The sequence below is a fragment of the Anneissia japonica genome, unplaced genomic scaffold, assembly GCF_011630105.1.
Source record: "Anneissia japonica isolate Jap-2015-1 unplaced genomic scaffold, ASM1163010v1 scaffold1764_len714935_cov166, whole genome shotgun sequence".
NCBI classification, from domain to species: Eukaryota; Metazoa; Echinodermata; class Crinoidea; order Comatulida; family Comatulidae; genus Anneissia; species Anneissia japonica.
Genome location: NW_022757468.1, coordinates 539,529 through 552,563, shown reverse-complemented (window position 1 = coordinate 552,563; position 13,035 = coordinate 539,529). Strand labels below are relative to the sequence as shown.

The following is a 13,035-nucleotide window of genomic DNA, read 5'->3' as shown; positions in this document are numbered from 1 at the left end:
TATATATATAGTACGATATTGGCTGGCAATATCGAACTTTTATGCTTCAGCGTTATTACTTATTATTATATTATTTATATTTGAACATTGCCTATATTGATCAACTTACCGTTAACGGATAATTTGTTGCATTTATACATTTCTCTCACTTGGGCTACATCTAGGTCACTGACTCGTCTGCGTTGGCCCACTGTGAAGTTAAAACCAGATGCAATTTTCTTAATCTTGAACGTCGGTCCATTACCATTTGAGAACGCGTTATTACTATAATGCATTATGCTTTCATAGTCGTATGCAAAACCGATTGTTCGTGTTTCACTTCTGGAGTATTTTCGATAATTTGGTAGTTTCGACGCATCAATATTATCAACAAGTACTTTTATATATTTATCCCTGTCTGGACGGTTCTGGTGAATGAAATCAAATGTGCTATTTAAGCAGTAAAGATAAATTGTTTACTTTGTAGCTTTCAACTGATATATTACTAATCATAAATATAATACAGTTAGAAATACAAAAATACAAAGATATTTATTTCTTGTCTTAATGTTTGTATAAGGGTCTCGATTTTTAAATTGGCTATTTTTAAATTTTGTTTTTTGTAAGCTAACCCTATTAGTTTCTGATAAATTAGCAATTCCGTAAAATATTTCTTTTTCCTATATATTAATCACAATCGTTATTGTTTATTCTTTAGGCCACCATATTTTCTTACAGTATGAATTCTAATACGCCTAACTGGGAATATTAGCAATTTTGGCACTGATTGTAGAACACTGACAATTAGATGTTAATATTGGTATAAAAATGCATTAGACGTTTAAGAATTCACGCATTTAGTTTTTTGCAGAAAAGTAATGGCTCCCTCTTCTGTTCAGTATTTTTTGAATGACAGAAAATTCGTCAACTCGGAACTTCTCATAACCACGTCATTACAAGTAAAAAGAAAAGTCCGAGGCAGAATCACTACAAAAAAAACGGGTTACGAAAAGTCTCGGGTACCACGTACCTTTAGGTTCAAATCATTACTCTAGAATAATATTATCTCTAGCATTAATGATACTATAATACTAAAAATAGTAAAAATAATTTAAATTTTCGTATATTCAATATTCATATTTTTTCAATATAAACGAAATACACTGAGTCTAATATATTAACATACCGGTATATGAGTTGTAAATAATTATTTATTATAGTTTTCCAAAGTAAATATAACGCCCCTATGGGGTAGTTAAGAGAAGTCTTTGTGGGAAAAGATGGTGCAATACAATATTCCCTTCCTGTTTTGATTACTTTATGCATTAGACGTTTAAGAATTCACGCATTTAGTTTTTTGCAGAAAAGTAATGGCTCCCTCTTCTGTTCAGTACTTTTTGAATGACAGAAAATTCGTCAACTCGGAACTTCTCATAACCACGTCATTACAAGTAAAAAGAAAAGTCCGAGGCAGAATCACTAAAAAAAAAACGGGTTACGAAAAGTCTCGGGTACCACGTACCTTTAGGTTCAAATCATTACTCTAGAATAATATTATCTCTAGCATTAATGATACTATAATACTAAAAATAGTAAAAATAATTTAAATTTTCGTATATTCAATATTCATATTTTTTCAATATAAACGAAATACACTGAGTCTAATATATTAACATATATGAGTTGTAAATAATTATTTATTATAGTTTTCCAAAGTAAATATAACGCCCCTATGGAGTAGTTAAGAGAAGTCTTTGTGGGAAAAGATGGTGCAATACAATATTCCCTTCCTGTTTTGATTACTTTACACAATTGAATAACTAAAGAATAATACTGAAACCAGTGCCCCCGTCCTTGTTTTCTCTCTGTAGAAATATGAATTCACACCTTTTTATAAAACTTTTCACGTAGATAGTAAGTTACCTGTTCGTGGTAAAATCCTATTATGTGTCCCAGCTCATGCATTATATTTCCAACATTTCGTGCGCATGCGCCTAAATAGGTAATCTGTTTTCCTCTAGTGCGGCCAGTCTTTGTTTCACACCTATAAGAAAATTCAGACACAATTCATTCAATATGGATTATCATGTCAAAGTTGTTAATATCGACAAATACAATATTCAGTGACGAATCTCTGTCAGTAATGAGCGTCTATTGTGGCATGCCCAGGCATTATTATTGCTCTTTAACTAGCCAATGCCCATTAAGCATGAGTAGGCCTACACTATATTACGCTGCGTTTACATTATAAATGTGTACACATTGCGTCGCAGGGAATGGTTGAAAATCATGGATGTCTATTTTTCAATGAGAAGCATTGTTTTCACAGATTGAGTCCTATACTCGTTAAAGTTGATTGTAAACAGCGGTGGGGTCAGCATTTCCTCGACAGGGTAATTTCCCGACAGATGGGCCACAACCCCCTCCCACCCACTGGCGCCACCCCTAAATGAAAATGCATATATACATAAGAAACGATTAATTCTGGACTGATTTATAACAAAACATCAATTCATGACGGTATCACTTTAAAACATGTATGCATTTGTATGAAAATATCTGTAAATGCATTAGGCCCTACCTCGCAATAGATCATGATAAAAATAATTGATTAACGATACCTTGAATGGTGTTCTTCGAAGTATACGTAATCTTGATCATCCGGTTCTCGTTGAACGAACCTTATGCAAGTTCGATTCTCCCAATTTTGCATGGCTTCATGTATATTACGTGTTTTTTCCTCGCCTTATAATGACAACAAAAGTAACAAAAAATGATGTTAATGATTATTGAAAATGAATAGTACTTTTTATGGTAACAGTTTAAATTACATATTTCGTGGGCCGTAATGAGATTTCGATGACATACAGTTTTGATATGGGAAAAACCACATGTGTCTGTAAATGCAAATATCTCCTTTCTATTTGCAATCTGATAGAAATGGTGATACGCGCAAATTATTACATTTCAACAGTAGTACCATGCGCAAATGTTTTTAGGCACTATGCGCACACAATCACTTTAAATGAAAAAATAGTCGTACCAGCGCTTTCCATACGAGAAAAGATTAAGACTAAGAAATCGCGGTACCATGTGTAAATCACTATCGTATACAAGGTACAAAAGCAATGTATATGCGCTTGAAATTTTGGCTCAATTATTCACCATCTTACGCGTCAAAAGTGCCTTTCGAATGCACTTTCGTTGTTTTACACACCCCTTTTCAACTTACTAAAGTCTGGGTCCAGTATGTAAGGTATTCTTCCTGCCGGCCACAGGTTTTTCTTTGGTTTAATCGTCGCTCTTTTATTCACTTGATTATGTGTTAGTGTATCAAGGTGATTAATACCGACAAGTCGGTGTTGCATATCTAAACAAAAGAAATCATAAAAATATCATTAACTGTAGATTGTTAAAGTGTTATCGTGCTGCACTTAAATAATAATGACGATAACAACAATAGTATTAACAATAATAACAATAAAATAACAACAATAGCAATAACAATATAAGCAAGCAATAGCCATGAAAAAAATAATGCTAACGAGAACAAAAGCAGTATAGTAAAGTAATAAAATGTAAAGATAACGATGGTTTGGCGAATTCATCATCAAAAAAATCCTAATTGATATGAAATATGCGTTATAACTAATAATTAATGATGGTTAGATTTTTCTTTACCAACAGGGCTCATCCGTATACCCCCTTTGTATATTATTGCTGTTAAGATGAAGCTAGAAACATTAAAAATTATGATTATATTTCACTCTATTTCGTCTTCAGATAGATAACAGCATACAGTATATGCACGAATCTCACAAGTTGTAATGGATCATCTTTTTTTTTTTGTAAAATAAAATGAAGTTAATCAAGGAGGAGTGAATTCTAATTCACTTTCTCTGATAATATAAAAAGGTTTTTAAAATATATTTGTATTTATTAGTTAAATGTTCAGGTATGAATTATTAATAAAACTATAGCAACATGAATGCACATACATTGGTAAAAACAAGTCAAAAATTTGATTTGATTTAATTTTGTTAGGATGGTCACGGTGGAATACTTCATTATGGAACTACATTTTGGAAAGACATTGCCAGCACAATTTAACGTTCATGAACCTTGTAGTTAAGGTAGGCCTTTGTTTAAAAACCTCAACATAACGTTGCAACGTTATTTAGTTGTGAAATTACTTCAAAATATTTTGTACAAAATTATTTTAACGTAAAACTTTTACAGAGTTGTAACTGGGTAATGGGTATTCTAAATATCGTCCAGTTGACAACTTTGTAGACTACTGGGAATTTACATTACCACATTTCCAAAAAGTAAGTTATTTCAGAATTAAAATATTAAGAATAAAGATATTTGCAAGATAGAAAAATCTATCAGATATCTTTTTTTAAAGTACTAATAATTGTGTTAATCACTTCTGGATAGAAAGATATATATTATATATCAAACGTCTGTAACGTTAAAATTAAACGTTGTATTATTTGGTTGCGTTCGTATACTTGTTAATTGGCTAATATGTTTGGACTCTCACAATTTTTATGAAAATCCCCTTCAGAAAAATGCCTAAAAGATCGTTATTTGTTTTTCTTTAATTGCCAAGTTAAAATAGAGACTTTAATATGGCAGTTTTCAAGAAATCAATTGAACACTCGGATAAATTTGTATAAAAATATAATTTGTTTCATTTTCTTTATTTGGTGTAGTTGCGTGGTAATTATAACATCATCGTTAAATCACCGTTATTATTATGATTATCTAAAATGTAAAATAATTCACAACAAAAGACACCACAATGTTGGGGCGAAAGGTTAACAACAACAAAAAACAAATAAAGATATTGTACATACAAAATGACATACAATCTGGGGCGGATGCAGAGGGGTGCAGACGGTGCGGTCGCACCCCCCTAAAAGTTATTAAGAAAAATAATTGTTGTATTGTATTTTTGTAAGGTATGACAGTGCAAATCCGGGCACCTAGAGGCAGGAGCGGATCCAGACCTCTTCGCACCGATATAAAGTGATAGCAGTGCCTGGTGGTCTGGCGAATTCCAACTCTTTCTGTCAGAAATGCCACCTACCTAAATTAAAGTCAAAAATATATCGACAAAATAATCTTTTTTAAATAAAATTATTTTAATTATTACTTTTTGATTAATTAATTATTACTTCATTATTTTAACGAATAGCATTCGAAAAAAAACCAAAAAAACAAAACAAAACAAAAACCAAGTCTTTAATGGAGTTGGTAGCCTAATTGTAGACCTAGAGCTTAAAACTTACGAACACACTTTGATACAGTACGGTACTTCTAAAAAGAAAGTCAAAATGACCACCGAGCACTGAGAGACTGAAAACGAACACGGAAAAAAGAGCAACGACGTGAATGGTATGTAAATTTCAAATCAAACAGCGTTGGAAATAGAAAAAGAATTTTTTTTTAAATACTGAGAAATTTAGAAGATATCTGATAAGCATATAATACTGCATTAATTGGCAAGTAAAATGTAAAGTTTCAAGGCCCGTCCAGTAGGTGGGGTGTTACTAAGAGTGTGTATAACGCACCCAACCAAATTTGATAAGGTCCACATTTCCAAGACAGTCGAGAATGTACTGAGTATAAATTTGTGATTTTCTGTGATTTAAAATAAAATTTAAAATTTTTACATTTTAACCAGTAGGCCTAATCTACTCAATCTTATCTGTCGTGATTCGGAAAAACGCAATTTCTTCAATTTTGAAATTTTGGCTTAGGGGCACCCTGTGGATGTAATCTATCATGGGACGTGATCATATACACTATTTTTTAAAATATGAAATTATGAGAGTTAAGGCCTGTTTACACTTCAACGATAACAATAACGATAAAAATGCTAAAAAGCGATTGTTCATATAGAAAACAAAAGAAATAAGAGAAGTTTTTACACTAGGACGATTCTATAACGATTTATCGTGTATGCAATAACAAAATATTTTAACAAATCAAATCAGATGACGTCATAATCATGGACAAACGATAAAATCGTTGCTACTACGACGACTTTAATGTTTTCCCATGATTATGACGTCATCTGATTTGATTTGTCAAAATATGTTGTTATCGCATAACTGATAAATCGTTATCGAATCGTTCTAGTGTAAAAACTTCTCTTATTTCTTTTATTTTCTATATGAACAATTGCTTTTTAGCTTTTATATCGTTATCGTTATCCTTTAGGCCTACGCATTATATCCGACCGCCCACCCACTAAGTATTGAAATGTTGGCAATCAACCAATCACAGAAGACATTTATGCATAATTAATTGCTTTTCCAACTGGTGGCGGTACAAATGCGTTATTATTATTTTTTTTAAAGATTAATTTTAGAACCGCATTATTAACAAGATTATTAGGTTAATCATTCCACGTCGGCGCGTGCACTGGAAACGTTTTTTTTTTTTTTTTTTTTTTATTGAAATTGGATTTAGCATTTACTGATTAAATAAATTGTAGATAATTACTGTTGTCCGATTGTGTGCATTGGAAAATGTGTGCCTCTGTTAATTAACCTTGCACAGGAGCCTGTCGTCACCTGCTACGATGCCTCCTTATCCTCCTTATCATCATCACATCATCAATTATTTTGTCCATGGTAAAATGGGGGAAAACTATGAATTCAGTGAGTATGAATTCAGTGAGTATTCATTCATCAATAGAATCTCGTAATGCACGTTAAGTGCATTTCTCAGCATCTAGAACACAAAACTTTCCGAAGCTAGGAGAACCCTAGAACTACCACAAACAACCTCTCCCCCAGCCCCATGGTCTAAAATAGTCTTCAGGGACGGAACAAGCAAGAATTACGTTCTCTTACTATGACCCCGCCCACTCAGGGACCCCATATGTGCGATTGTCAGGGTAAAGCTCGATTTCCATAGAATCGCTCACCTTGTCGGCGACTGTCGCCGACATATTTTTGTCGCCGATAAATTTTAAGTTAATTTAAACCCAGGTTGGATCATACCGTATTCATCTAACACTATTTTGTTTTCCATTTGACAGAACAACCACAAATATAGGAACTTGACAATAATAAACCCACCCATCCCCGGCTTTTCGCGTCAGTAATGCATAGAAATAAATAACAAGTTAAAAAACTTTGTTGATTTAATTTTATTTATAAAATCAAAAACACCATATTTTATGTATGAAAGCAACATACGGCTGAATTCATTATGTAAATAAAATAAAAAATTTAAAAAGAGTCTGAATGAGAAGTTTTCAGTATAAAAGCAACATACGGCTCAATTCGTTATGTAAATAAAATTCTAGAACCGCATTATTAACAAAATTATAAGGTTAATCATTCCACGTCGGCGCGTGCACAGAAAACGTAATTTTTTATTTACTTTTTTAACAAAATTGGATTTAACATGTGTATGAGGATTGTGATAATTCTCTGTACTATCTATTAACTATTATTAACAATTACGGTATGGACTTCCTTATGTTGTGGTCATATTAGACTGTAATATTTTAAAGAAGACCATTCAACAAACAACATAAAACAAAATTCCTACGTCGGTGCATGCATAAAATGTATAATTTCCTGAAAATGGATATAGAGCGGACTTTGTTATGATTTAGACCTAAGGAAATATAAATGTATATGGGTCTGAACTTTGTAGGTGACAAAGTGTTCTCCTTTATGTTGTGGTCATATTAGAATAATTAAAGACCATTCAACAAACAACATGAAACATATATCACAATTTTAGGTTAAACTTTCCGCTTCCGAGCCTGCATATAACGTATTTTTTTTAGATATATGATATTTTCATAACAGTAGAGAAAGTACCGATTATATAAATTGTAGATAATTGCTGTTGTCCGATTGTGTGCATTGGAAAATGTGTGCCTCTGTTGACATTCATATCAAAGTGCTGTTATTAACCTTGCACAGGAGCCTGTCGTCACCTGATACGATGCCTCCTTCTCTTCCTTATCATCATCACACCATCATCATCTTCATCATCGCAATTTATTAATTGTCCATGGTAAAATGGGGGAAAATTATGAATTCAGTATGTATTCATTCATCAATAGAAGTCCCGGAATAAAAGCGACGGAACAAGCAAACATTACTCAGGGACCCCATATGTGCGATAGTCAGGGTAAAGCTCGGTTTCCATAGAATCACTCACCTTATCGGCGACAGTCGCCGACAGTTGTCGGGAAGGTTGAACCTGGTTCAACTTTTCCGATTGTGTTGCAGACGCAGACGAATCAGGGTGCATTGCTAGGTGCCTTTAGCAATCGGGAAGGCACCCCGATTCGTCTGTAAACCACGACTGTCGCCGATAGGGCGAGCGATTCTATGGAAACCGAGCTAAAACTCTGGATCCGCGCCTAAGAGGCCCCTATTCTAAAAATGTTCTATTCCCTCAGACCCAACCATGGTGGTGGCAGTGAGGTGGACCCTCACGCAACCCCTACCGCCAAATCCTGCATCCGCCACAGACAATATTTGTGTTATACATACCATGATAAAAATAGTAGTACGAATAAAATGGTTACAAGAAACGCGTTGATCTATATATCAACTCGATTTATGCAGGCAAAACAATTCAAAAATTTACAATATCTATTCGTCCGGGATCACAAATCAAGAACGCGACGCGAACAATGAGAACAATTCGCAGTCACAATGATAGATCGACAGGAGAGTGAGAAGAGACAATGGTATAGATATACTTGGCTTTGGCAGGGGCGGGAGTGTATACATTTTATTTTTTGTTTTGTCTTTCAAGAGGAGGCCTAAAACTTAAAACATATCAGCAGAAACTGAGACTCGTTCTGTTATCAAAAACGTTCCTTAACACTGAGCATTACCCATAACGCGACAACCTTATTACACAAATATTTGTTTTATTTCAGAAGTCTATAGGGCCTATTAATAATAATAGTTGGATGTATTCATTGATATCCGTTGGTATATTATAGCCTCTAATTGTGTCGAGATTATCCATAATTTAGTGGTCATTACTAGACTTACTGTATACCGTAGTAAATTGGTTGCAACTCTAAATTAATTATGTTGGCTAAATTAGAAAACTTGTTTTATTAGTAAAATCGGTAGGCTTACCTTCACCATGGTTAATTGCCTGCAGTTGACAGAATACCATCGAAAAAACACACCAGACGGTTGATGTTAACACGCTAAGCTTCATCATATCCTCCTGTTTTCAAACAACTATTTTATTCTTATTCTCTTAGTAAGCTACTTCCAAGTTTCTCTGTGAAATCAACGGTTACGACAATTATGAATAACGGTGACAATGTTGTTGTTGGACGGCAGTTGAAGCTATGTCATCTTATATACCTTGCGGAAACTTCCTGGCGGACGCCAATTGGATTGAGTTATCCACGAGGAGCGGTGGGTAGGTTCTATACAGTCATGTTAGTCATTCAGCATTTGTATTCTGACGTCATAACATTTTAAGAAAGTTATGCATATTTTTAAAGAAGTAGACTGTATTCGGTCGTGAGTTAAATAATATATGACAATTTGCAATTAACATCATTAAAACATGACAGGTTGATAAATTACAGCGGTTGAGAATGACGCTGCTCTCGCTCAAGAAATATGCATTATTCTGAAGTTCTTTATAACGAAGACATTGGATTAAGTAGAATCCGAGGTTAATGTCTTAGTGCCATAATACGCGCGTATCACTCCAGAAATTACATACATTTCCGCTATAAATGTAAGACGTAATATCAGTAAATTTATGTTAATCCACGATGCTATTATTGCATTATTTGTACACACACCTATTTTTTTCTCAGTTTAGCCGTTCCAGTAAACATTAAATTATCATTAGTCCTACGTCTAGGCCTAGCCATTGTTTGTACAACCTTACATGTTATTGTTATCAAATCAAATTATATACTGGGTAATGAGTAGGGCCTATAGGCCTATCTTTAGGTACCGTATCTAAAACATGGATTCCAATGTGAGATAAATGTTAAGTACGACTTGCAAAGTGGGACTACCACTGTGTTGCGTTGATTCATCAAACTTAGAATTATGTGAGCGCAGGACTGGAACCCCAACCTCGTACAACACAAACGCCATACTTTAGAACTACAAATCCTATTTTAAACCGGTGTTTAGGCCTACCTTACCTAGTTATTATTTTGTAGGCCTATCTATTATTGAACAATTAACATCTCACATTGAGCTTCGATGACGCAAGACGTGGATTTATCACTTCGAATAATTCATTAATGTATGTTTTTGTAAATCATGGCCGTAGGGAGTGTTGTTACTTTCAAATTGTATAAATTTTGCTCGTACTTGTATGCAAATTAGCTATGACTAATCCCATGAAATTTATGTGAAAGTTGAGGACAACAATAAGCGCATCTTATAGTCAGGAAATAATTTGTCTAGGCAAAAATATTTTGACGAGGAAGTTGTTGAGATGAATTATATAAGGAAGTTTAACAGGGGGAAGAACTACATACGTACTGCCTAAAATGAAAATCAACTCCATGGGTGCATTGGGTGTGGAAGCGACGTCGGTTAGTGGGAAGTTAGGATTTCCCACCGGCTCGTAAGTTCGATTCCGATGCTGGTAACCTGGTACTAAAGCTTGGTTCACATCAAAGCAATTTACTTACTTGCGTTTGCGTTGCTCGAGTGTGAACTAAAACTTACTTTTGGCTGTTCAAAAAGTGTATCGCGCAAAAGCTATTATTTAACGGCGTCCCCAGCCGGTAAAGACATTTCTAAGATATGTAGGCCTATATCATCACAGACAGCTATCACACAAAGAATAAAATGTAAATAAATACTAAAATTCTAAAAGTGCAGTCACTTCATATATAATAATACCTCCCCTCCACCCACCCACGTGCCTGAATATTAATGCACGCAGGGCGTTTAATTTGAACGATTCCATTTTTTTTTACTCGAGGGATAAGTTTCAAGGACCTTAACTTCTCCTTTGACCTTTTCACTCAAAACTTTAATCCATTATTCTTATCAATATTTACAAATCTACTGAAATTATGATATTAATTATTATTATTTTTTTTTTGCGTAATCCTACTTTAAACAGACAGAAAAGGCAGACAGACAAAACATCAGTGTAGGGCTATGCTATTACCTCATTAGGCCTACATGGAGGTAACAAGCATAATGCGGGATCATCCTACATTCAGACACGTGTGGGAGTGGGACAATGATAAGTAAAATTATGGACCAATATCCAACTATGGGCTACTTACTAAATAACTGGCAGTACACATTGTGTTCTGTTTGTGACGATTCACTTCTAACTAACCTTAGCCAGATGCAGCCCAGTGCTATAATAATGTATAGTTGGCATAGCTTATTTGTAGCCTAGCAAAAGTACATATCAAAGGTTCATCATGGCATGATGTGGATTGGTACAGGACGACGCTCAAAATTATAGGTAGCATATCTGTGAATGAACGATACCGGAACGAATCCAATGGAGCGTGTTATCTCATTTCCTTTAACTTTTAGTTGTAGGGCCTGAATTATGATTAGTAAGTATCATGATTCATTGGAGCATTATCACCACCATCCTTATTGTTGTAGTCTTCAGTGATTTTATCCCTAAAATAATAAATTCTGATCCTATTTCATAAAACCTTCTACAACAAGATGTTAAGTCCTCGTTGCTTTTCACCACATAACAGCCTCTCGTATCATTTTTCATCCGATCTGCTTTGCTATGCCGGGACCGGAGTTTTTTTTAAATTTTTTTTAAATACATATTTTAAATAATAGAGAGGTATTCATTATTATTGTACATTTTTTTGAATCATTGAATAAGTCAAGGTATAATAATTGCAAATTCATCGAGTGTATGTTTCTATGTCTTACCGCAGCTTATATGACAAAAACATTGATGGTGTTTCCCATGCGCTTTAAGTTTTATTTTTTCCGTCTGTAGTTTGAATATGTCACAGTTTATTGTAGTCAGGACACTGTGGGCGATTTAGAGCTACTGTACTATAGTCACTGATGAAAGAGCGATGTTTAACCACAAGATACTGTTGGCCTATTTTCATTTTTATAAAATCTAAAGTCATCATGATCACAATAAGGTATTGTCTTGCGATCTGAGTGATTATACACTTATGTCGTTTCAAGTGGGACAGAGTGGAAACTGGATTGCAATTATGAAAAGAAATTTAAAAAACAACATCGTCAGATAAGGTTATCCACCTACATCTTCACTCTCAATGCCTAAGGTAGCTTAGTATTTTTAACGTCAATGATATGCCAATAATAACTTAACCACTTTAATCTGCGACAAGACAGACATACAAAACAAGATGCGCTACATCTTACTTTAGGGAATGGAGTTGTTTTTTTGTTTTTGTTTTTCGTGAGAAAAGATCCTGTTACCCTTGTTTAGGAATCGAACATGGAAGGCAAGCATTTAATCACCCCACAGCACCGCTCCAGATGCTGACATAAACAACCTTGTTAATAAACACCTACATCTGTCATAAAATGTGTAACCATTTCACAAAATCGAACTTGTTGGACATTGGAATTAAATTTACTAGGCCTATTAAATATGTTGCCAAGAATATAAATATACCATGCAAATGAAAAGATGTCGTAAAACTCTATCAAACGTTTTGAGAAAATTGCTTTGTCGTCCCAGCCGAACCCGAACGCGATTCTATGCTTTCAATCTAACTTTAAAGTACCCTAAATTTCAGATCGTATAGTGAATACGGACATACGGTATAGTAACATACACGTAAAAATCTCGTACATATAGTCATGGAGGTATAAAAATACCTCCGTGATATAGTGTGACACCTCTGTAGTTATGCTTTTATGATCGCTATTACATATTTTGGAATATATTGAAAATGGTACCCTCCTGTTCTGTTACGGTATTTACACTTCTACCGTAAAACCTCGAATTGAACCCAGTGGGCATAATCTCGAGATAAAGCCCATCTCGAATTGAAGGCCCCACCCCTTTAGTTTGCAAAATTAGCCT

At 34.2% G+C, this 13,035-nt stretch overlaps 1 protein-coding gene across 3 annotated transcripts in view; it reads right to left on the bottom strand.

The window, feature by feature from the left end:
* The window catches only part of LOC117124757 (zinc metalloproteinase nas-7-like), a 13,698-nt gene extending 2,266 nt beyond the window's left edge, over positions 1-11,432 (bottom strand). Inside the window, exons 1-6 of one of the 3 annotated variants that reach the window (XM_033271075.1) lie at positions 11,270-11,432; positions 9,120-9,270; positions 3,212-3,349; positions 2,601-2,724; positions 1,867-2,023; positions 110-407 (exon numbers count right to left, since the gene is read on the bottom strand). In XM_033271075.1, coding sequence (XP_033126966.1) covers positions 110-407; positions 1,867-2,023; positions 2,601-2,724; positions 3,212-3,349; positions 9,120-9,207 — 805 coding nt within the window. In that variant the 5' untranslated portion in view covers positions 9,208-9,270; positions 11,270-11,432. Of the gene's footprint in view, positions 1-109; positions 408-1,866; positions 2,024-2,600; positions 2,725-3,211; positions 3,350-9,119; positions 9,374-11,269 lie in introns of those variants that run through there. The other 2 variants (XM_033271078.1, XM_033271077.1) reach the window with 2 other exon arrangements.
* Positions 11,433-13,035: the final 1,603 nt, after the last annotated feature.